The sequence below is a fragment of a genome, unplaced genomic scaffold, assembly GCF_019419815.1.
Source record: "Pyrus x bretschneideri cultivar Hongxiangsu unplaced genomic scaffold, Pyrus_bretschneideri_v1 Contig24, whole genome shotgun sequence".
In the NCBI taxonomy this organism is placed as follows: domain Eukaryota; kingdom Viridiplantae; phylum Streptophyta; class Magnoliopsida; order Rosales; family Rosaceae; genus Pyrus; species Pyrus x bretschneideri.
The window spans coordinates 5,845,366-5,869,592 of NW_025999546.1; the positions used below are offsets into that span (position 1 = coordinate 5,845,366).

The following is a 24,227-nucleotide window of genomic DNA, read 5'->3' on the forward strand; positions in this document are numbered from 1 at the left end:
CATTAAATAGAATCGAATCCCATTTGAACATATTAAAAGAAACATAACAAACTAAATCCAGAGGAAAATTCAGCAGTCCTAAAGGGGAACCCATTTCTCCCAAACTCGAAAACTCGAAACCCGAAAAAAGGGAAAGTGGGTTGGTGTTTGATATACCGTTATTAGTATTAGTATAATTTCCGACTAAAACACTGGAATTGTGCCAAACCCCAGTCCTGAATGTCCTATACCGACCTCCAAACACCCACCAGTACACCTGGAAGCACCAATTCAAACATTGATTATTAATTAAATTTTAGAGCCTATAATTGATTATTAATTAAATTTTAGAGCCTATAATATTTCAGATTTCTTGACCAAATAAAATAAAACGGACTCTCCACTATCCGGCGCGTGCTATACACCAGAATATTTTATAATTTTGACAAGAAATATTAAAAAATGACTCTGATTCAAGACAATTTAGTAAACAACTTCCACGAGAATCTGGTTCTAATTCCTCCTCAATTTAAGTTCCGTGCTAATAGCCCATAAGAATAATATAGCATAGAGTTCTCATATTATAGAAGTGTTGAAAAGAGAAGAGACTTGCGAGCCAAGCCAAGAAAGTTGTCACTTGTCCCACTGAGAGAAGAAGTCACAGCATTGCAATAACAAAAGGGGCACCAATGGCATCACAAAAGCAGCAGCCTCGTGTCACGGAGGGTTTGGGGTAGCTGATTTAGCGATTTCGGGTGAGCCTACTGATTATTATCTCAAAATATTACAGAAAATTTGAGGAAATTAAGAAGAAAGAAGAAGCAAAATGCCAAAGGCAAATGGCTAAGGATACCGGCTGGACTCGAAGAAAAATGAATCATAGGTTTCGAAATGAGTATTCCAAGTTTGGTTTCTGGAGCAGAATGAAAACATTAGACTTGTTTTACAACTGGTGCATTTTGAGTTTCATCATGTTTTCCAGTGCCAAGCTAGCGGTTGCATATTCCTTCGCGCTGAATAAAAAGACATTATTATTCACATCTTGTGTATGCTAGTTTTCTCATTTTCCTAGTGTCGCAATTAAAGTCTGTTTTGATATACGGAACGGAATATTGGGATCCCAGGTAGATCCTTCTTTGCAACTATTTTGAAAGTGCAGCAATGCTGCCACCGGACACGTTACTTCAACGAGAATCAGATCGGAATTGAGCTGGCTTGAACATGGCGTCCAAGAATTTCAACATTGTATTAGAAAAGAGTAATAAATAAGGTTAAAAGGTAAGAAAAGAGTAGAAAGAAAAGCACAAAGAAAGAAAGAAAGAAAGAAAAGCATCTTTGGTCACAAGCCCCCTCCCTCTCCCTGCAGCTTCCAATCAGACACTACGCCTTTCATGAGCTAAGTCCCTCTCTTTTCCCAACTTTTCTTTACTTTACAATTCACAACACATCCAGGTTGCTGCCTACCCAAGAAAGGCATGTCTCATTGTCTCTTGCATGTGCTCGATTGTCTCGGTGTTTAGAGCCTTCGTATTAATCTCATGGTTGCACTGTATCACCTTCTCTCAGTGTAGCTTAGATTAGAACTATCTCTTCTGATATGAAAAATATAAAATAATGAAGCATGGTGTCTCCCTTTAAACACAGTACAGATTCAAGTAAACAAATTTGTACCTGAAATGACGGTTATACCCCTGAGCAATGTACTTGTTGCTATACGAAGAAAAGCATCTCTGGGATTTGATTCCTTATATGCCATTTGAGTTTGTTACAGAGGCCTCCAGAACATCTTATTTGTTTTGTATATAAAAACAAAAGTTTGCTTTAATGAACTTCATCATGTTCATGGGGGATTCCTTTCCTCAAAAGATAAAAAGGCAAGATGTGGACATAGCCGTATTGGTTAGAGCGGATATGCTCCCCCCTATGCACCCGAGTTTGAATCCTCCTCCACATACAGTTTAGATTAGTTTAAAGTAGAACATCGCTTGTATAAAAAAATGAAACAGATTATTTGGGATCAAATTAATCAAATAGATCATAATTTTGAGAAAATATTGGAATGACAGAGGTTCACTTTCCCACTTTATAAAAGTTTGAAGCTTCCCTCCGTTTTTTAACTTTCTTTCAAATTTTTAACAAAACTGAGAGGCAGCTTCTTCGTCAAAACATTCTTTATGTCACCAAATAAACACAAGCACCGCTTTGTTTGTTTCAGATTGCTTGTGGGGCGTCACTTCCTCTAGATTCTCACAGCAGCCAAGTAAGCAAAAAGACGATGAAGCTGGTAGTAGAAGTGGTAGATGCTCATGGTCTTATGCCCAAAGACGGCGAAGGATCTGCTAGTCCATTTGTAGAAGTCGATTTTGTGAACAAGCTTAGCCGAACCAAAACTATTCCGAAAAATCTCAATCCCATTTGGAACCAGAAACTTTTCTTTGATATTGGCCAAACCAGAAACTTCCATCATCAAACCATTGAAGTCTCTGTGTTCAACGAGAGGAGATTGCCTATTCCTGGCCGAAACTTCCTTGGAAGAGTGAGAATTCCTTGCTCAAACATTGTCCAGAAAAGTGAGGAAGCTTACCAAAGATTCCCTCTTGAAAACAAGTGGTTTTTCTCAGCTGTCAAGGGAGAGATTGGCCTAAAAGTCTATATTTCTCTAGAATCTGAACCGAAAGCTCCTCCATATTCTCCACCACAACCACTAGAAGCCTCTCCTTCCAAGTCTCAACCCCAGCCACCAGAAAACCCAACTTCTAGTCCCTCTGCTCCTCCAAATACAGAGAACACAAAATCCAATAGGAAAGTATTGGCTGCTATTCCGAAAGAAAAAGAGTTCAAACAAAAACCAGCTGAAGTAAGATTAACTGAAACATCCCACCACATGCACAAGCATCAAGTTCAACCAGGCATATCGGTAGCAACACAACCTCAAGGTTTCCCACTAACCATGCAGCCAGCTCACTCAGAAGCTCATCATATTCATAACCAGCAAGGCGACTATGAATTGAAGGACACCAGCCCGCAGCTTGGCGAAAGGTGGCCAAATGGTGGAGCCTATGGAGGAAGAGGATGGATGAGTGGTGGCGAAAGATTTACAAGCACTTATGACCTTGTTGAGCAGATGTTTTATCTGTATGTTCGAGTTGTTAAAGCCAAAGACCTCCCTCCCAGCTCCATTACCGGAAGCTGTGATCCTTACGTGGAAGTAAAGCTGGGGAACTACAAGGGAAGAACAAAGCATTTCGAGAGGAAAATGAACCCAGAGTGGAACCAGGTGTTTGCTTTCTCAAAAGACCGAATCCAGTCGTCGGTGGTGGAAGTTTTTGTCAAAGATAAAGAGATGATTGGAAGAGATGATTATCTTGGAAGGGTGGTTTTTGACTTGAATGAGGTTCCGACCAGAGTTCCACCTGACAGCCCGCTTGCTCCTCAGTGGTACAGGCTGGAGCACCGCCGCGGGGAAGGGATGGTTAGAGGTGAGATCATGCTTGCAGTCTGGATGGGAACACAGGCTGATGAAGCCTTTCGGATGCATGGCATTCGGATGCTGTAGGTGTCTATGGTGAGGGTGTGTTTAATATTCGATCCAAGGTATATGTATCACCAAAACTTTGGTACGTGAGGGTGAATGTGATTGAAGCTCAGGATGTGCTGCCTAATGACAGAAGCCGCCTCCCAGAAGTCTTTGTCAAAGCTCAGGTTGGAAACCAAGTGCTCAGAACCAAGATATGCCCAAGTCGGACTGCAAATCCACTGTGGAATGAAGATTTAGTCTTTGTTGCAGCTGAGCCTTTTGAGGAGCAGCTGGTTGTTACAGTTGAAGATAGAGTCCACCCTTCGAAAGACGAGGTGTTGGGGAAGATAAGCATGCCAATTGACGTGTTTGAGAAGCGGCTTGACCACAGGCCAGTTCATTCGCGCTGGTTCAATCTCGAGAAGTATGGATTTGGTGTGTTGGAGCCTGACAGGAGGAATGAGCTCAAGTTTTCGAGCAGGATACACCTGAGAGTTTGTCTTGAAGGCGGATATCACGTGCTAGATGAGTCAACAATGTACATAAGCGATCAGAGGCCAACGGCGAGGCAGCTATGGAAGCAGCCTGTTGGGATTTTGGAAGTTGGTATTCTTAGTGCACAAGGCCTTCTTCCAATGAAGATGAAGAACAGCCGAGGGAGCACAGATCCTTATTGTGTGGCAAAGTACGGCCAGAAATGGGTTCGCACCAGAACAATTCTTGACACATTGAGTCCTAAATGGAATGAGCAATACACATGGGAAGTGTATGATCCCTGCACAGTGATCACATTGGGAGTTTTTGACAACTGCCACCTAGGTGGAGGTGAGAAGCAAACATCAACTGCAGGTAACGGAGCAAGAGATTCACGAATTGGGAAGGTGCGTATTCGACTATCAACACTTGAAGCTCATCGGATGTATACGCATTCGTATCCTCTCCTAGTTCTGCAGCCTAATGGAGTAAAGAAAATGGGCGAGCTTCAACTAGCTGTTCGATTTACCACCCTCTCCATAGCTAACATGATATATGTTTACGGGCAACCCTTGCTGCCAAAAATGCATTACTTACATCCTTTCACAGTGAACCAAGTCGATAATCTACGATACCAAGCAATGAACATCGTAGCAGTGAGACTTGGCAGAGCTGAACCGCCTCTGAGAAAAGAAGTGGTGGAGTACATGCTAGATGTTGATTCCCACATGTGGAGCATGAGGAGAAGCAAGGCCAACTTCTTTCGAATTATGTCATTGCTTTCTGGTATATTTTCCATGAACCGGTGGTTTGCTGATGTATGCAACTGGAAGAACTCCGTGACCACTGTTCTTGTTCACATTCTCTTTCTGATACTGATCTGGTATCCAGAGTTGATACTTCCAACTCTTTTTGTCTACATGTTCCTCATCGGAATGTGGAACTACAGGTTCAGGCCTAGAGATCCTCCTCATATGGATACCAAGCTTTCATGGGCAGAGACAGTTCACCCAGACGAGCTTGATGAAGAGTTTGACACATTTCCAAGCTCTAGACCCCACGATATAGTTCGAATGAGGTACGACCGGATCAGAAGCGTAGCAGGAAGGATACAGACAGTTGTCGGTGACATAGCAACGCAAGGGGAGAGATTTCAGTCGCTACTCAGCTGGAGAGACCCAAGAGCAACCAGCATTTTCGTACTGTTCTGTCTTTGTGCAGCTGTGGTGCTTTACGTGACTCCGTTCAGGGTGGTTTCTTTGGTTACAGGGTTGTATTACTTGAGGCACCCCAGATTCCGGAGCAAGCTGCCTTCCGCACCCAGCAATTTCTTCAAGAGACTTCCCGCTCGGACCGACAGCTTACTCTGAAACTACTTTGTGACAAGTCCTAATGTAAACTGAAACTAGCTTACTTTCATTAAACCTTGAGCTTGAATAAATGCCCAGTTTTATGCTGGTGCTGCTGTTTTCTGTGTTAGCTACTGCCCTACTATACTGTCCGCTATATAACTAAACAAATATACGTAAGTGTTTTTACAGATTGATGTTCGAATACTGCTTTTCTCCTTGCATGCTCGTATTTACTTAGCCCTTGGCGCTCATGGAGTGGAAAAGAAAACATTGCATAAACTTTCACGGTTGCCTCGGGGAGGATCCAATTCCAACTTTCACAATGCGCCATGAGCCCACAGTTAGCTCATGCCGCATGAGATGGATGTGAGGGTAGAGATCGTAGGTTCAAGCCTCATTCAATTTAAAGGAAAAAGAAACTTCGCACAACGCATGAAACATCTGATCAGATGTCGATTACAAATAAAACTTCAAAGAGTACAACTGCTAGGATCGAGTTCAAACAAAAATGGAATGTTTGTAGCATAGGAAAGCAAAATCTAATACTTTTCGGCTTCGTCTCTAGAAAACAAGCTCATGAGGCTTCATGCCTTGCTTGAGAGAAAACCTCGCGGCCAAATAAGTCTTCAAATCTGAAATTTCTCTATGGAGTTAATTAAGGGTGTATCAACAGCCTTCTGGTCTTCTTTTTTCTCCTGGGGCAGTACATTTTTATCCTACAATTTGAAGAAAGAAATCAAAGGTTAGAAGACAACAACAAAAAAAGACAGCCGAATGAATGACCATCTACAGTATACACTCAATACAATAAAGGATAGAAAACCAACCTCCTTCTCTGCTTCAAAGAATTCGCCTTCTCCCTTCTTCTTTTTCGCCTGGACTTCCTTTGCAAAATACTTGTCATCAAACTTATCAACATTAACCCCAGAGATGTCAATCTTAGTTGAAGTTCCAATAACGTAAGATTGGTTCACACGTCTTAGAGGAACTCCGTTAATCTTGAATGGTCCTGAAATGACAAGAAAGAACAGTAAGAAACACTCCAATACAGTGATACAAGGCACAGAAGGAATAGAAACTACCAGTCTCAATCACCAACATGCAAAGCCAAGTGGTCTCCTGAACTTACGTTCAAACACACTAACAAAAATTAATCACTTTAACCACACAATGTAAACAATGACCTGTTTCCATGTGCATTTGCCACTGCTTCATCAAATTACAACAACTAAATGTTCATGAGCATTTTTCCCTTATAATAATATATTTGTATTTTGTACTAATATGGATTAAACCAAGTTACCATCTCAAAAAATGAAATCAAACAGCGGCGCAATTGACAAAGGATTAAGAACTAATAAATCAACCAAACCAAATTGATAATAACGAACTGAAACAGATGACATTTACGAAGAACAAGAGAACTTACCAGTGACCAAAAGCAAGCCAGAAGAAAGCTGCTTCAGAAACACAACCCTCTTCCCCTTGAACCTCCCGGCAAGAAGAATCAACACAGTACCAGGTGTAATGCTGGCCCTACACAATATAAAGAAAGATTAAACCTAAATATTATTAAAGATCGAGAGAAGAAGCACAGAAAGGTTACTACAACAGAAAACTTATCTGAGCCCTATACAAACCGACTCCAATTTAAATTACACACTAAAAAAGAAAAAGAAAAACATTTCCATCTCGCAATTTTTGTGTGTTAGGTCCCGAAAAGAAGATGTGATACAACTCTCCATGTTGTAATTCTACTCTATATATCTTCTCTTTCGAAGCTCCCAAAATTTTTATCCTCATGATTGAAATGGGTGTTGAAAATCATAAATGGAAACTGACTAAAAAGACGTTAAAACGAATGCACGCACATTCGCACATCACACCTCAACACTTTCCACAGTTCAGGTGCCAATCTAAATGCAGAGCAATAATACCCATGTGTACCCACCCAAATGGCCCAACTGTGCATACAAAATCCCACCTATTTCTCAATTTTGAGAATTTTACGGTATTTTTGGGGCAAAAAAATAAAATTCTACAGCCTAAAACTACATATACGATAAGAAGGTAGTCATTCAAAAACCTACGTTAAAAAGTCGCAGAATTCACACAATAATCACACAGGAGCACACATTTTCTCAGAATCCACACGCATGAAGACAACAATTCGACATATTTTCTCATCAATCAACAGCCAAAAAGAATACACACATACACAGTATCTATAGATACAGAGATTGAGAAACAGGGATAGACCTGAGCTTTGTGGGCTTGGGCTTGCGCTTGTTGACAAGAGGCTTCTTCACGTCGTCGGCGGGGTAAAACTTGGGAGGCTTGACAGCGGGGGCATCGGCGGCGGGCTTCTTGTCATGGCAGGGAAAAGCGCCGCCGTTCTTGGCCTTGATAGCCCAAAGGCCTCGCTTGTGGTACATCTTGGACCTCGAGTATTTCCCAATCCCTCTGATGAGATCTGGGTTTCTGGTAACCTTTGGAGTCCTCTGCTTAGGCGCCATCGCTAACACTCGGTGGTGAAGATACGCTCTCTCTCTTGTATCAGTTGCTCGCCGTCTACGAAAGGCGCGGCCACAAAACACACTGGGGAAGAAAGTAGGGGTATATATATGGGCCGAACCCTTAAAACCCTTGACCTAACCTTTCAAATGGCCACTCGCTACTATCCACTTTAAACTGCAATGTTTGTCAAATGACCATTTTGGTCAATCTACTTTCCTAATTTTATTAGGGTAATTTCCACTTTATTGTCATCGACAAAATTCCACTTTACTATTTTTTTCATATTACTTTCATATTTAAAGTTTAATTTTTCTGTCGTTTTAATACTTTCCCTAGCCGAGTTGTTATATTATATATCTATTGATTCTCATTTGAGAGCGTTGTGAAATTCACCGTTTATTAAACTTAATTTTTTTTCGTAGGTATAGAAGGTATTGATGATGAAGAAAAACTCTCAATCCTGATTCGAGGTTATGATGCTTCTAAGCTCTCCTCACTTTCACGGCAAGAAGGCCATAGCAGCGTTTAGGGCTGCACAGGATCTTTAAGTCTTATTTTTTACCTAAAGTTATGTTTTACTCTCAAATTCATATTTGTCTATGATAAGAAAAAGAAAAAAATTGTTCAAAATGAAAAATGAGAAAGAGGTCCAATAATATGTTATCTCACCCATCTCACCCGCGGGTGAGAGACACCCAGACCAAAATCTCAGCTAGATAATGAGATAATGAAAGAAATTGAAGCCTTCCTCCCCAGCTCCTTTCCCACCCTTTCACTCCCACTCTCCTCCCTAAAACCCCATTAACCCACATTTCTGAACCAAAAATGGCTACAATCTCATCCATATTCTCACCACCCAATCTACTTCACCAACCCACAAAACCCATCAAAACCTCACCAAAACTGCCCTTCCAAATCCTCAAACCGACCCAATTTCAGGGCTATCAGAAACTCACTTCCTCCTATCTGACTCTTACCCCCAGACACTCACAGAGGCTCTTCGCTGTTGCCGAGGAAGTCGCGGCAGACCCAGCTTCGAAGGCGGCCAGGAGAGTCTACATTGGTAACATTCCCAGGACTGTGGATAATGCTGAGCTTACCAAAATTGTTGAGGAACATGGTGCTGTCGAGAAGGCTGAGGTATTTGGAAAATTTACATATTTCTTTTGCCTCCCTCTTGTTTTTTCATACATTGTGCTGCTTTAATTGTTGGGCCGTTGAAGATTTGAGAGCTCAAGAGTGATTGGTAGTTGGTTAGGATAATTTAATTGGTGCAAAGGGAATTTCAGTTTATGAATCTGATTTTGCTTCTCACAAATCTTCAGTTATATTTTATGAAATTTGGTTTTGCCTCATTTCATATTTCAGCATAGGTCAATGGTCAAACAATCAAACAATTCTTTTCTTCAACTTAGGTGAATATTATAAAACCAAGAGAAATTTAGGTGACCTTTAGCCAACAAGGCTCCCCCACTTTTCGATGGTCGGGGAACGTCTACTGTATGCAGCTTTACCCTTACTTTGCAAAGAGGTTCCTTCCACGACTTGAACCTGTGACTTTTCGGTCACAAAGGAGCAACCTTTCTATTCCGCCAAGGCTCGCTGTCACCAAGAGAAATTTAAGTGAATGTTGTAAAACCAAGTTTTCTTCAATTTATGTGAATATTATGAAACCAATTTAGGTCAATACCACTAGCTAAAATTTCTCTCCTCGACCTCTCCTTAAAAGCACAAAATGTTGAATGATCCAATCCTAATATTGAACATTTTGACCTCAAACAAATTACCCTTTGTTAATTTCACCTCGAATGTCTGCTTGAATCATCTGTTCATGACCATTCCTCCTAATAACAAATATTTTACATGTACTCAGATCAATGCAAGACAACAAAGAAATCCTTTGTAACAATATCTTATAAGCCTTTTCTGTATTGGGTTTCTTGTTTATTTTGTTAAGCAGCATGCCAAACACCATGTTAATGTTGCTCGAGGTGTTTTCCTGACGTGGTATTATGATTATTATCATCTTTGTCAGCAATAGTCAACCAGTTTAGTATTTTTCATGCTCCGGTATGGTTTAATAGTATACTTGAGGTAAGTGAGGATTTGCAAGTAACAGAACAATCTTTTAGCAGAAAATATTGGATGAAGCATGTTTACTGCTTATAAATGCAAGGTTTTAATGCGAAAGGTTTACTTTTGCAAAATCCAAGTTGGGAGATATGTATGGCTTAGCAAGAGCATGGAGATATGTGTGGGGATTTATTTCCTTCAATATACAAAATGCTTTTTTGTTTGCGTTCACTTTACTATAAGAAAGAAAAGAGATGACTATCATTCCTTCCTTTTGGGCGTAGGTGATGTATGATAAGTACTCTGGAAGAAGTCGCCGGTTTGCATTTGCTACGATGAAGACTGTTGAAGATGCAAATGCTGTGGTTGAGAAACTGAATGGAACTGTAAGTGTTACCAAGGTTCAGAAGTTTATATTGATAAAAACACTGTTAAAAAAAAATCATCTACTGAAATGTTTTCTTCCTCTGCACTCTATTGGCACTTTTTTCAGTTTCTGGAAGATTTTATTAATTGTTGGAAATCAATTAACTCCATCTTCTTGTTATACAGGAGATTGGAGGACGTGAAGTCAAAGTAAACATAACTGAAAAACCCCTGCTACAAGCGGACTCATCACTTGTTCAGGCAGAAGAGTCTCAATTCATTGACAGCCCCCACAAAGTTTATGTTGGAAATCTTGCAAAGGAAGTAACTACAGATACACTCAAAACCCTTTTCTCTGACAAGGGAAAAGTTCTTAGTGCAAAGGTTTCCCGAGTTCCAGGGACCTCAAAATCTAGTGGATTTGGGTTTGTTTCTTTCTCCTCGGAGGAGGATGTAGAAGCTGCAATCTCATCTTTCAACAATACTGTAAGTTTCTAGCTGTTGTACCATGTTTTAGAGTGGAATCTAATTATAGCATGCATACATATATTCACTTACACATATTTATGGATGTTCTGTTGAATCGGTGATACACTTTAGCCAATGGTTCATATTCTTATACGTTCTTAGGGCAGTTTTCGTACACTTTTTGATAATATAACATATGACAGGCAACATAAATCATTATCGAAAATGTTATTGCAAATCATGGCTGTACTACATATACCTAATACTTATGCATCTAGAATCACCTCCATCAATCTGACTTAATTCCATTGTTCAGTGAACTTTTTAATCTCCAATCATGAGCTAGATTTACTGGCCAATTTTTTTATTTAATCTGCGTGGTATTTTGTCCCTAGTTGCCTTTTTTGTCATCGTAATTTTCTGCAAATCTTGTATTATCTATCACTAATCAGAACATCCCATCTCATCCTCCAAGCTGTATGCTTCTTTTGTGTTTCTAATCCTGCTGATTGTCATGTGTTAGTACTACTAACAATAATAAAGTACGTTGTCGATAAAAGTACGTTGTTTTTATTGCAAATAATTGAAACTGTTTGATTTTCATAGCAAATCGGATCAGTTGCTACCCCTTTTTCATCACATTAGATCATTTATTGTATTACTTATTGTTCATTGCAGTTGTTCGAAGGGCAAAGAATTCGTGTAAACAAGGCATAGTAGAGCTGGCAGATGAGGGTTTGCACATGTATCTATTGTATCAGAAATTAGGATAGGCCACTTATGTGGGAAACAAAAATCGAAGTCATTTTTGTAGTTTCGTTTGGTTTTGATGTTAATGACATTGTCATGACTTTGAGGTATTCTATCATTCCTGGTATAAGCTGACTGGATTGAAAGTTATCAAAATGTATGATATGGCATAATTAGTGCGTCCGATTTTCTTCCAGCGTAGCTTGGTTGAAACTGTCTCGAACTTGAACTACATATGAGCATCCGTTGAGTTAAAGTAATCTTGTTCAAGCGTCGTTTTGGATTTGGTTGGATTTAACTAGTTTAACAGTGATTATTAAAATCGAATGAATGGCTTTTCTTTTGACCCATGTTGCTTAGTAGCACATGGAATGCTTTGTAAAATTGAATGTATCAAGAATTTGTGACAGTTAATGTGGAATGGTTGTTAGCACATCCGTTTATGCATCAACTATATCGTGTAAAATACGAAAAGACTGATCTAGATTTTTTTTTAACATTTTTACAATCGGGTGACTAATAAGTTCCAACAAAACAAGAAGCCGAACTATACTCAAAGGCATGGAATGACCTTGGAGGATGTCAAATTTAAATTTTAGATTTATGGCATAGCTGAGGTGTGTTAATAGCTTTATGTTTTTTTTTTTCTTTGATTTGGTTTTGATTTCTTATTAGAATTTAATAAAAATGAAATGGTTTATGTATTTTTTAAAATATTTAAATTGAACAAATTAAGGGTTCAAATTGAGAAGGATGTACAGAAGGTGAAAAGGGGTTGTCGCGCCCACCCCGCTCCCAAATTAACAGCATCAAGTGAATGGCAAGAGTCGTAACTCTAAACCTCAGTGACATTTAAGTGAATGGCAAGAGTCGTAATTCTAAACCTCAATGACTTTTAAGTGATGGCAAGAGTCGTAATTCTTGTAAACCTCAAGGGCTATTACCTCTCTAAATAGGCGCCACCTTTCGTTTCCCGCGCCCCATCTTCGCCTTCAATCTCCCAATGACCCTAAACCCCCCCGTCTGTTCCGCTCTCTCTCCCTCTCTCCAAGAATTGATATGTATACACATACAAACAGAATCAAATCACTGTATGTATACGTATATATATTATCAGTTTCGGCATTGAAGTAGTGTAGAAGAACAACTCAGAGGACGAAGGCGGAAGGATGTTTTATTCGCAGACGTTCTTGGCTCGGAAGGGACCATTGGGAACCGTCTGGTGCGCCGCCCACCTCCAGAGCCGGCTGAAGAAGTCCCACTACACCTCCACCGACATCCCCTCCACTGTTGGTCCGTACAATCCCCTTCCATTTCGTTTGATTGCGTTAAATTTGGGATTTCTCTTATTCTGGGTGTCTCAAACTATAAATCCAATGCTGCTTTCCCATCAAATTTATGTTAAATTTCGAAACTTTGTTGTGAAATCATTGCCTTCTTTCGACAAAGTTTTGTTCTTTTTATTTAATTTTGATAAAAGTTGTTTAGGGTTAATGCTTTGTGTTTATTGTCGGCTGAGTTGCACAATTTTATTTGGTCATATGTTTGAATTTGAGGATATATTTATGTACAATTTCTCATAAAAACTTGAATGTGAAAAAAGCAATTGGCTTTGCAATGTTTGTATGTGTTTATCAGATCGTATCATGTTTCCGGACGTTCCTATTGCACTGAGAATGTCAGGACACCTTCTATTTGGTGTTGTTAGGATATACTCGAAGCAGGTCGACTATCTTTACCAGGACTGTAATGTTGTTTTGACTACCCTAAGAAAGACCTTTGCTTCCATAGACTTGGATTTGCCTGAGAATGCAAGGCAAGCTCCGGTTCAGTCCATCACTTTGCCTGAAACATTTGATCTTGATGCTTTGGATTTGGATGGAGGCATGTCCAGTGAGGGGTAATATTCTCGTTAACCCCTTTTCATTGATCTTCATGTTCTGCTTCTAAAGGAACGTATGATCCAAATGACCTTGTTTACTTAGGGCTTATGATAATCATCAGGCAAGTCAGGAAGACATTACACTACGAGGTTGTAGAAGTGAATTGCTGTTTGGGATTCTCATCTTCATCATTTGTCTTTATTATGTTCATTCTATGAAAGTCTTAAAATATTTGAACATTGTGTCACAGATCAAATTCCTATTGCAACAGACCGTTATGTCACTATAATTTTTGACGAGGTTGGACATCTTTTCTTTTCCAAATATAGAGTTCATTGTTTCTGCTCTTCTTTGCATTTATGTTTGAATGGTAAGGTACTGGAATTGTATTGTTACTGAATGAAACATGTGTTATATTTTAGGATATCCAGAACGAAGTTTTTGGTTCAGATGTTGCCCCCATGGATGAGGAGTATGATTCCTAGTGCATTTGAATTTTTATGTATGGTTCAAATATTTGTTTGACAAAGCCGTAAATTTATTGGTTATGTTCCCATGGTTACAGCATCCACTCTACAACTCCAGGCGACGGTGTTCCAAGTGATTGCTTCACCCCTCCAAATAAAGAAGCTCGAGAAGTAGATGTTCCAAATGATTTTGTCTTCCAAGATTCTGTTCCAAGTAACTATAGAGAAACGGGAGTTATGCAAGATGTTCTTCCCGAAGACAGTTCCCCTCAGTATGTTCAACCAACAGAAGTTATGCAAGATGATGCTCCTCTTCTAGATGACAGTTCCCCTCAACATGTTCAACCAATGGAAATTATGCGAGATGCTGTTCCTCCGGAAATTGTTCCTACAGTTTCTCTTAATAACAGGAATGATATTACTGAACAAGAAAAATCCATTAACCCAGAAATGATGAGAAAGATACACTTTCTCTAATTACAGAGGAAAATACACCTTCTGGTGGACCATCTCCATCGCCTCTGCCAAGTTCAGGACCACGATCTGTTGCTTCTTTGCCTGACATGAATGACAAAGATGTTTACTTTCGTGAGTAGAGTTTCATTGTCTATAACGTTCTTAACATGTATGTTAATATGTACGCATTAATAAGACCCAACCTTGTTTTTCCCTTGAATGTTTCTCTCTCCTGTTGCAGAAATGCAATCAACACCACATCTTGAGCAGCCAAGAGCAAGAGCAAGGAAGAGAAAGCAGTATTTTGATGAGACCCTTGTGTTATCCAATGAGTATGGTGGCACATATAATTACTGTAGGGTCATTTTTTTTTCTGATATTGATTACTGAGGTAAGGTTGTGCATTTTGTAGGTTTATGAATAAGACACTTCAAGATGTTAGTGATTTAAATCGTAAAAGGAGGAATATTCCTTGCTCTACTTTGGCTGTTTGGAAGTTGAATAACAGTTTAAGAAGGGAACAAGTGTTCTTCCAGCCTTCATTAACTGGTGAGGGGATCTTTTCCCTTATGTATTTTTTCTCACTGCTTGTTTTCCCTTATGTATTTTCTCTCACTGCATGTTTTCCATTTAAATGAGTTCATTTATGAGGATCTTGGTGTCTGCCTGTAGGATTGTGTTCGTCTTTGCATAACATTTTCGACAGAGACTACATATCCAAACAGTCCCATTTGTTTGAGGGAGTTCTTCCAGTCTCTGGATCTACAACATCTCCTCCTCCAACAACACCTCCTCCTACAACTGAATTCTCCCCAGAGCGCGGTGTTCCACCATCTTTTCCTGTCACTGAAGCTTCCACAGAGTTTTATGGCGCACCATCTCCCCCAACAATTGAACGTTTTCATCATGTTGAAGAACATGATGGTGGAAATAACTTACCAGAGTATGAGGGTGCACAATCTCCGCCGCAAATTGAACGTTTTCAGCATGTTGAAGAACATGATGGTGGAAACAACTTACCAGAGTATGAGGGTGCACAATCTCCTGCCACTCAAAGTGACTTTATTCCTGCTCCGTCTCCAAACCTAATGTCAGCTTCAGTTCCTCCATTGGAAACAAGCACGGGAACTCAAATACTGCTGACACCGGATCAGACAGCATCGACTAGATTTCACGAGTCTGTAAATGAAACACCGAAGACAATGTTCGAGGAGTGGCTAGGTCTATCAAATAATCCTGAGTTAAATGATTCTGCAGAAGCAGTAAGTTATTTAGTATTTGGTCTTGTATGTGTTCTGTGTAAATTGTATTTGGCTTTGATATCATTTTTGCTTTTTATTTTACTGTTCAGTGCCCATTTGTTGGAAGCCTTAAGTTCTTTATGTTTGCAAGAGGCATTTGGTTTAAGGTTTAAGGCTCAGGAAACTTTATAGAGAACCTAAGGCCTGTACAAACAGCTCACTTTATTGCGCACAGCTCATTAGACTGAGCTCTATAAGTTTTTCACTTAGGCCTTGAGTAAATAGTCATCTATTATATCTACAAGACAAGTATTCCACTCATATAATTAAAACAGAAAATAAAAAGGTCAATTAGCAATTTAGCATCTCTCAAATATTAGTTATTTTCTCGGAATATTGAAATGCATGCGAAAATCATCAACCAAACATCCTGAAAGTTTCTGCATTTTGATTAGGTTTGCATAAGCTTTATGTGATTTTTGCTACAAAAAGATCAATGTGTAAGCCACATTTCTTAATTAATTGTCAAGCTAAGGTAAAACAAATTGATGTAAAAGCATGGTACATGTTGCCAGGCTAGAAACAAAGGTAAAACGAGATACAAATACTTTAATAAATATTAAAAGCTTCTGTTTCTTATAAAAAAGTTTGAAATACAAAACATGAATGCATATTGGCCAACAGAAAACTGCAGTACAAATAAGGGCAAGACTAGTATTTATTTTAATTACCACGCACTTCATTTTCAAGGGCCATATTTTTACTTGAAGAGAATATGTACTTTATATTTTGGCGTGGGATGGGGGCGTCCCCATTGTTCTCCCCATAGCCTTTTATTTGGAGTCTCAAGTATGTAATCATATTCTTGTTTTTATAATAATCCTAACTCCTAACCCTTGAATTGTTCATTGTAGGGTCTTTTTTTTCTGGAAGCAGATGGCAATACACCAGCTGGTAAACTCAGAAATCTTATTTGATCTGTGATTTGAGTAAACATTCTTCATATTCATTTACTTTTGTATACACTGTTTTGATGACATATCTATGCTTGTTCCAGGATCTCAAGTGACACAAGGAGTACCAGGATCTCAAGGGACACAAGGAGTTGATTCATTGTCTGTTAGAACCAGGTACTTCTCTTTCAATTGTTTCTTTCTTTGTTTTATTTACAAAGGGTTTAGTTAGTCATGGTATTTCTGTACTTGGTGGCTCATTATCTCTATTTTTCTTACTATTCTCCCCGTTTGGTTGCAGGGCTGTGGCTCAATTTTTAAAGAGGGAATCTTCTATCACCTCAACCTCAGACGACGTCACTGGAGATCTCAGCTTGGACAAAATTTTAGAAGGAAAAACTAGAAAGCTATGTGCTCGAATGTTCTATGAAACACTGGTAATTCTTTTGACCCATTTCTGTTTGGCTGCCTTGTTTTGGATGCGTGTGCTTTTATTGATAGTAAATTTTGAAGTTCGCCAAGTATTTGATGTAGCATGGATCTTATATATACATCATAGAAATGTAAGAAAACAGGATTCTTGGGTAGTCATAGAGCGGGTTTTCTTGTTTTTAGAGGAACCCTAATCAGCTAGTTGCATGGAGCTAGGAAGTTCCTTCGCTCTTATTTGTATTATCTTAGATGAAGTAGGAACAACAACTAAGTGGGGTCGGCTATATGAATCCTAGAACGCCATTGTGCACTGTTTTGTGTCATGACTTCTGTTAGATCCAAGTAGTCCAAGTCTTTTCTTAGAGTCTCTTTCCAAGGGAGCAAAATGTTTGTATAGTTTTCAATGCACAGCTGGGGATAATTGATGTTCATGATAACCTAGTTCTTGGAAAACGGTTTAATTATCCAAAATTTGTTTTTCTTTGATCTAAAAAAGATTTTTTTTCTTTGTTAATTTCACCCTGATATTTGTTCCAGCAAATGTCATTCCACAAACAATAAGCCAGAAAAATCACTCTCTTAGCACCACAAGTTTGACATCAAGTGAAATGTATTGGACTTGAGTGATTTCTTTGTTAAATTGGTTTGCCATTTGTTTCCTTTCATACTACTTGAACAAGCAAAACATATGGTGCCCTTCTTTTTTTGGGTGAAGAAAACTTATACTGCCTGTTGAAGTACGAATTGAGCATTTTTTGGTATGTAACTACTAATGTGATTGTTCATTGTCAATTTCAGGTTTTGAAGACTTACGGTCTTGTTGATGTAAAACAAGAAGTACCTTATGGTGACATTAGTTTGACATTGACCCGAACCCTATCAAAGGCTTAAATTTAAGAGCATATGAGGTAATTTAGTGCAAACTTATCTTTGCAATATTCTCTGTGGTGTCATATGCACTTTGATATGTTTTTAGTGCTTGGACTTTCTGAATTTTAGCAACTCTGTAAGACTCGGCATGATTGGCAAGTTTTGTCTAATCACGGTGTTTTCCCTACAAAGGTGGCTACACTGTCTTGAGGTAAATTAGCATTGAAAAATGCTCTGGAGAAAATTTGGAAACACGGGATTGAACTGTTTTTCAGAAGCTGAGTAAGACAGTGTGAGTAGACAGTAGTTCATATTCTCATTGGTCATCTTTCTTTTTGTATTTCCAGTTCAGTTTTTACTTGTGTGTGTCTGCTCTCGCTTGCACTAACCATGCGGTTCTTTATTTTCTTTGAGTTGCAGGCATTGCCAGGTGAAAGAACAAGGAAGGAAAGGCAGTGTTGAGTTTGTACAAACGTTGCAATGTTGTTAATAATTTTTGACCTCACAGAGAAGCAGAGAAGTGTTAGTAGAGTCCATCCGCATGTGTATAAATAGTAGAGGAGGTTGTGTAAATTAAATTACTCCGCTCATAGCTTGAGCTTTAAGTAAACTATGTATAAATTGCTAATACAATCCTTATTTTCAAATGGTTCATGCTTTCATCGGTTTCATACGGTTAGCTTCAGGCCCGCTTGTTATCAACCAAACCCTGAACATCGACTTTCCCGATATGATGGGTGATCGGGGTGGAGATGGGCGACGGGTCGTTGGCCTGTCGACTGCTTGATGGTGACACTCTGGCAATATACGACCAATTGGCAGTGGGCATGATGCCTCCCAAGTCCTACGATGAACTTATTTCTTCCAAACACTCAACGTGATTCAAAGTGAAAACGATCGAGTCCTTCACAATTACTGTTTGTTAAATTTACAGGTACGTTTTTAGAAGGTAACTAGCCGGTAACTACAACTTGAAACTCAAGTTACATTCAGCTAGACTAGTCACTAGCAAGTAACAAGTTCAGAGAGGAAACAAAAACAATTTGCCGGTAAGTCTTGACATTATTTCTTGTTACTATTATTATAGTATGCAGAATGCAAGTACGGCCATTAGTCTAACAAGTCATAAGGCATCCAAGAAATTCAACCATCTTAGATATTCAAATGATACAAACTTAATTTCCAGCAAGAAGCGCATTGATTTTGTTTTCAACATGCGCTTCATGGTCTTCGAGCCGACCCTTGATCGCATCATTTTCCCAGCGGATTAGTGTTGGAACTCCGGTCAGCTTAAACCTTGAGTCTACTCTCCATGGGTGATGTGCGTTCCTCCATGTTGGCCTATCTCCGACATATGCTCTCAAAAGTGCAACATCATCTGGTGTAGCTTCTAGCTTTTTGTAGATTACAGGTTCAGCTCTCACACAATCTGACATAGAAAAGGGACATCGTATCATGTATAATTGCACATTCCATTTACGTTAACAAAAAATTAACCATAAATTGGAGGACTCCGGCCAAGTAGTTCTCAATGCAGTCATAGTAGGAGAAGCATGAAACTAGTTCCTTTACGGGAGCTCCTGGTAAAAACTGTGTTTACTCAACGACATAGCAAATCAATGTTTCTGATTTGAAATGTCTTAAGATGCATCACCACCTTGAGTTTCAATAGGATCAGGACCATGATTCATTTTTGTGGTTCTGCTGATTCAAGATTTGCAACTCTCACCAGGAGCATTTTCATGTCAAGGTGTCCCATCATACAATTTTCTATTAAGAAACGACATTCTCTCAATAATAGCATCTTTCCCTCACTTGCTCCAGGAATCCATTTTCACATTGAACCCCCTTCAATACACAAACTATTTAGAATGATGAGACAGAAAGAAACTTGCTTTCTACCATTTTTTTTTTTTCCTTCGCTTTTCAAGTACTGAGCGCCCATTTTCACTCAGATGCCCATCCTCACAAAACAAGCCACTCCAAAATTGACAGAGAAGACCTCAATGAATGATAGCAACTTCTTTCTTTTCGAATATACATTCCAAATCCGTGGTGAGACAAAATATATCTAAAGGGAAAATTTCAACTTAAAAACTTTCTAGCAAGAATTTTAAGATTTTGAATCAAGAGAAGCATTTTGTAGAATTTGGATTTTCTAGTGTCATACAAAGTGAGCAGCCTATGCTACAATGCATCCTACACTCAAGCCTTGCTCGGTGCCTAGGATTGGAAACATTCAATGTATGTTGAAGTAAGAAATGGATGTGAACTTCCAAATCTTGTCCAAGTTGAAGGTAGAAGATGAATTAGTCATGAAGAAACTTATCCTTCCGTGTTGGTAGGATTGGAATTCTTCAAAATGTAATTTCTTAGTGATGCAAAATTATGTATAAAGTTTCCTCAGCCTGTTAATAAGTTTTGCTGAATTCGGCCAAGCCTATAAGCGTGAGTTTGTAACTAAGCACGTCATTAAAAAGATCAGTTGTATGATGGAGCATTAGTTTAAGACTGTCAAGTGGGTGGGGGATTCATCATCACCTCTTATTGAGGTTAAATCGAGCACGCCTTAAGCCCTCGAGTAAGTGGGGCACCCACTCCCAATAGGTGGGCAGTACACAACTTGAATAAATTTTAAAACTTTCCTCAATTTAATGTTCCGATAAGTATTCCTAAACCAAATAGACTCCAGTAAAAACAATACATTATTATTCGATCAGAAAAAAAAATACCAAAAAACAAAAACAAAGATAAAGAATTTGCAACAGAATCGAACAATTTCACAAGAATTATGTAATGGATTGCTGAAATTTTCTTGAATAATATACATAAAAATAAATTCTTAGTTTTTGAAGTAAATGAAAGAAAGAAATACAAACCAGGGCACCAGCTGAGAGAGGTAGAAGGGTCCTTGTCAGCCAAGAAGAGGATGAAATTGGCTTTGTTGTTTGGAGCTTCTGCTTTGAATTTCTCAAACGCACTGTCGAAGGTGGAGATGGTGGCGTCGGATAGCTTGAGAGGCATCTTTCCACTTTTCCTAAATCCAAAGGGGCAAAGTTTGGGAACGAAGAAGACGATAACGCTCGTGTTCTGAATTTTATTTTATACGAAAATATAGAGCTCAAGGTCGAGAGAGTGGCAAACTCCACTCGCTACCTCCCCTACCCTGTATATTGGACAAATACATCACTCAATAGTTTAGTCCGAAGAAAAACACTTGTTTTTTAAGTTACGGAGTTCCTCTTCAAATTACTTGATAATTTGTTTACAGGATTTCGTGTTTTATAATCGGAATCATATATTATAAATTAATCTATTAAGATTATCTTTATAAAAAAAAAAATATATATATATATATATATATTGAAAATTAAGATCGTTTTGTCAATTAATCAATTGTAGCAAATAGATAATCGGTTATAATATTTTACTTATTTTGTTCATATATTTTTATACAATTCAATGATGCTAGAATACACTCGACTAGAATATATCCATGGAAATTAAATTCAAGTTGGGAATTTCAAACTTTTGGTTGCTTTTTACTACACTAACTTTTTGGGTTGCAATTTTTATAAAGGGAGATGCTAGGGAGTGAAGGGAAAACTAGATATATAGATGGGATTTCTAATGACTAGCATGCATGTACAATTCAAAATTTATATACATAAGCAACGGAAGCATAAAATCAAAGCTATAGTCATGCAAATACCTTTCAAAAATCACTACTTGATGCATCAAAGGGTCATATTGATAACAAAGAGAGAGATTTGTATGTCATACCTTTTGGATTAGACTTGAGTCAAATGATAGACAACCTCCAAGACCTCTCATTCTTCAAGGTCCTTTCTCCTAGCCTCCCTCCTTGCTTCATCCACCTTGAATGATTTGGATCCCATCGATTATCTTCAAGCTACCGAAGGAGATAGCCTCCAGAGATCTACACCCACTAGTGTGGGAAGATGGATGAAGGAATAACCAAAGAGAGAGTTTTTTTCTTTTCTTTTGTTGTGAAGTTACCACACTCAAAACCTTGGTAACTTTTCCTTAGCACCCCTTTTAAAGGGAAAGAGAAGTGAGTCAGTCAAATTGATTTTTCTCCTTCAACTCCACTCCCACTAGCCGGCCCTCAAGTGATATGTTTGGGCTGAGATTTTATCATTTTAAGTCATCTTATTCTTATGTTAAAAACCTAACGATTTTGGGCCCAATGGACCCGAAATTAAAGAACCCGAACTACTTTTAGGCCCAAAAGCGAAATTTCATCGCTTCCTTGATTAATTAAGACTTTCTAATTAATTAATTATATCATCCTATAGTTATCTTACCACATGAGTGTATTGGTGTACAATCGTTTTAAGTTCTAATTAGTGAGACAATGAGGTGATTGGTATCAATCCAATTGATCAACACTTACACAATCACTAATTAAATTAAAACTTACTTCTCTCACTAATTTGATGATTACTTAGTTAACCATCAAGAGGGACCCAAAAACCATGAGTGACATCTAGCCATAAGTCATGGCTACCCAAGCTAATGAAGAATTGGTCGGAAAACTAATTCAGTTGGAATTACAATGTGATTCAATTCTTCTCTAATTCAATACTCTCAACCACATTGCCAGGGTATGGTTACTTTATTACGCTCGATACTAACTCATATGATTCATTTTAGAAGTATAGGAATGCCTTCTTCCCTTATTATGCTCGATACTTCTGCCGAAGATTCCCAAATCATATCGTAGAGTATTCATCCTCTTATACTAAGGATTAGAGATTCCTTGTTGAATATTCAAATGTCTCTAAGAATAAATTAATTACCCCAACAATGTATAGAACACGTCCAAGATGTGGAAGGACTACTTACACTATCCCAACCAGTAAAGTTACTTGCTTGACATGTGAGTAGACCTCTATTTAAGTACTTTTGTTTGATTGTGTTCAGTGAACTCATTCCCTTAATGAGTATTTACATCTTGTCTTAGTGTCCCTACACAAACAGTTTGAGAGTTGTCATCCTTCAAATTGAAAAGACATAGGACGTACTAGTTTATTCGGATTGTTAGCGTCCATCTCACAATGCTATGATTAGGAACCTTTTTGGACATTATGGTTATGTAAAGAAGGTCTCTGTAGTCTAACTTCTTTAGATTACTTCTTCCATCAGTCCATTATCCATGGATTCATTATTTGTATGTATATCATTTAATTGAGATAGTCCTAATGAGTTACTTTGCTCATTTGTTGTATTAGATATAACTATACATTTAGACATTATCCTAAAAGGTTTCTTCTCAAGATTGAATTCCAGGCAATATCTTCGACATGGAGACCATGTTTTTAGACGATACATGATGTGAGGTTGATGGTTGTGTTCTTTCTTTAACGATTTAAAGAAGAAATCTAACTATCAATCTTCACACCATGTGGTTTACACAATATTTTTTAGTAGATGATCTTTCTATTATCACTCTTTGATAAATTATTTCTGAATAAGCATATAGTCTCTCTAGCATCACCCTTTGATAAATTGTTTTTGAATATGCACACTTTTTTTATCACAAAAATTCAAAATGTGTAAATGGATTGTGTACTGTTCAAACAATGATGTTAATACTGAATTTGTTGTTTTAAGAGCTTATGGAAAGGAGTGCAAGAATGTGTAAACCGGCGTGCATGTAACAAGATCCTATTTATAGTGAATTATTTACTTTATGACTATATATTGTCGAACTACACTAGTCAAATTTCGTTATTTCTTTTTAAGATGCAGCTAAAGTTGGTAGTGTATTATTTTGTTTTTTTATGCCCCATGATACAATTTTCAGGTAGCATATCGTTTTAAGATGCAGCATTAGTTTATAAGATTCAAGAATTATCAATAAATAAATAAAAAACTATAAAATTACTATAAAATTACTTTACTACTGTAAATTGACGGAATCAGTGGGAGCCCTGGCAGAATGTGAAACCCACAAACCCAAGGTAATGGACTAGACTGAACTTGCTCGAGCTTCACCCGGAAAATAATGTAACGTAATCATGACATTAGCCACATTATATTTTTTTTGGGATGTGATATTCACACATCCCATTTTACTTCTCACACACCTTTTTTATTTTCGACCGTCGGATCGAATGAATTAAAGAATATCAACAGCCAGAAATTATCAAGATGTGTGTGAAAAGTAAAATAAGATGTATGGATAGCACAACCCTTTTTTTTTTGAGTCATGCATATGTGTTGCACGTGTTGGCCTCAGTTGGCAGGCTTCGTACCACATGATATCATCTCGTCAATTTGTCACACCGATTATATATCCAACAATTACCGTTGTTTTTAAAATAAAAATAAATTTAAAACAATCTGAAAAATTCAATTTCTTTTTAGAAAAATCCCAACCATATTCTTATTCACTCCCCATAC

At 38.2% G+C, this 24,227-nt stretch overlaps 5 protein-coding genes across 5 annotated transcripts; 3 read left to right on the forward strand and 2 right to left on the reverse strand.

The window, feature by feature from the left end:
- The first annotated feature begins 2,034 nt into the window (after positions 1-2,034).
- LOC103945834 (FT-interacting protein 1-like) lies at positions 2,035-6,008 on the forward strand. Its single transcript, XM_048586356.1, is given in 2 exon segments — positions 2,035-3,506; positions 3,509-6,008. Coding segments are annotated over 2 exon segments (3,084 nt in total). The 5' UTR covers positions 2,035-2,254; the 3' UTR covers positions 5,341-6,008.
- Positions 5,705-7,935, reverse strand: LOC103945833 (60S ribosomal protein L6-1). The gene is made up of 4 exons (XM_009356415.3): positions 7,582-7,935; positions 6,752-6,858; positions 6,150-6,331; positions 5,705-6,038 (listed from the first exon to the last, which is right to left on the reverse strand). The coding sequence occupies exons 1-4, from the start codon at positions 7,836-7,838 to the stop codon at positions 5,949-5,951; spliced, it is 636 nt and encodes a 211-aa protein (XP_009354690.2). The 5' UTR covers positions 7,839-7,935; the 3' UTR covers positions 5,705-5,948.
- Positions 7,936-8,569: 634 nt separating this feature from the next.
- LOC103945832 (30S ribosomal protein 2, chloroplastic) lies at positions 8,570-11,679 on the forward strand. Its single transcript, XM_009356414.3, has 4 exons — positions 8,570-8,979; positions 10,197-10,298; positions 10,465-10,764; positions 11,425-11,679. The coding sequence occupies exons 1-4, from the start codon at positions 8,665-8,667 to the stop codon at positions 11,461-11,463; spliced, it is 756 nt and encodes a 251-aa protein (XP_009354689.2). The 5' UTR covers positions 8,570-8,664; the 3' UTR covers positions 11,464-11,679.
- Positions 11,680-12,410: 731 nt separating this feature from the next.
- Positions 12,411-18,469, forward strand: LOC103945830 (sister chromatid cohesion 1 protein 3-like). Its single transcript, XM_048586367.1, is given in 16 exon segments — positions 12,411-12,789; positions 13,135-13,396; positions 13,482-13,528; positions 13,630-13,679; positions 13,802-13,851; positions 13,945-14,297; positions 14,300-14,434; positions 14,544-14,634; positions 14,715-14,851; positions 14,975-15,564; positions 16,458-16,497; positions 16,601-16,673; positions 16,798-16,933; positions 17,727-17,836; positions 17,928-18,090; positions 18,219-18,469. Coding segments are annotated over 14 exon segments (2,181 nt in total). The 5' UTR covers positions 12,411-12,665; the 3' UTR covers positions 17,820-17,836; positions 17,928-18,090; positions 18,219-18,469.
- Positions 18,470-18,840: 371 nt separating this feature from the next.
- Positions 18,841-20,974, reverse strand: LOC103945828 (thioredoxin-like protein Clot). The gene is made up of 2 exons (XM_009356412.2): positions 20,678-20,974; positions 18,841-19,227 (listed from the first exon to the last, which is right to left on the reverse strand). The coding sequence occupies exons 1-2, from the start codon at positions 20,820-20,822 to the stop codon at positions 18,974-18,976; spliced, it is 399 nt and encodes a 132-aa protein (XP_009354687.1). The 5' UTR covers positions 20,823-20,974; the 3' UTR covers positions 18,841-18,973.
- Positions 20,975-24,227: the final 3,253 nt, after the last annotated feature.

Coding starts and splice junctions, on each gene's coding strand:
- LOC103945833 (XM_009356415.3), bottom strand. CDS start 7,838: ATGGCGCCTAAGCAGAGGACTCCAAAGGTTACCAGAAACCCAGATCTC. Junction 6,859..7,581: donor CCCAAGCCCACAAAGCTCAG/GTCTATCCCTGT, acceptor TATATTGTGTAG/GGCCAGCATTACACCTGGTA. Junction 6,332..6,751: donor TGGCTTGCTTTTGGTCACTG/GTAAGTTCTCTT, acceptor TTGTCATTTCAG/GACCATTCAAGATTAACGGA.
- LOC103945832 (XM_009356414.3), top strand. CDS start 8,665: ATGGCTACAATCTCATCCATATTCTCACCACCCAATCTACTTCACCAA. Junction 8,980..10,196: donor GTGCTGTCGAGAAGGCTGAG/GTATTTGGAAAA, acceptor TTTTGGGCGTAG/GTGATGTATGATAAGTACTC. Junction 10,765..11,424: donor TCTCATCTTTCAACAATACT/GTAAGTTTCTAG, acceptor TGTTCATTGCAG/TTGTTCGAAGGGCAAAGAAT.
- LOC103945828 (XM_009356412.2), bottom strand. CDS start 20,822: ATGCCTCTCAAGCTATCCGACGCCACCATCTCCACCTTCGACAGTGCG. Junction 19,228..20,677: donor CTCTCTCAGCTGGTGCCCTG/GTTTGTATTTCT, acceptor TTTCTATGTCAG/ATTGTGTGAGAGCTGAACCT.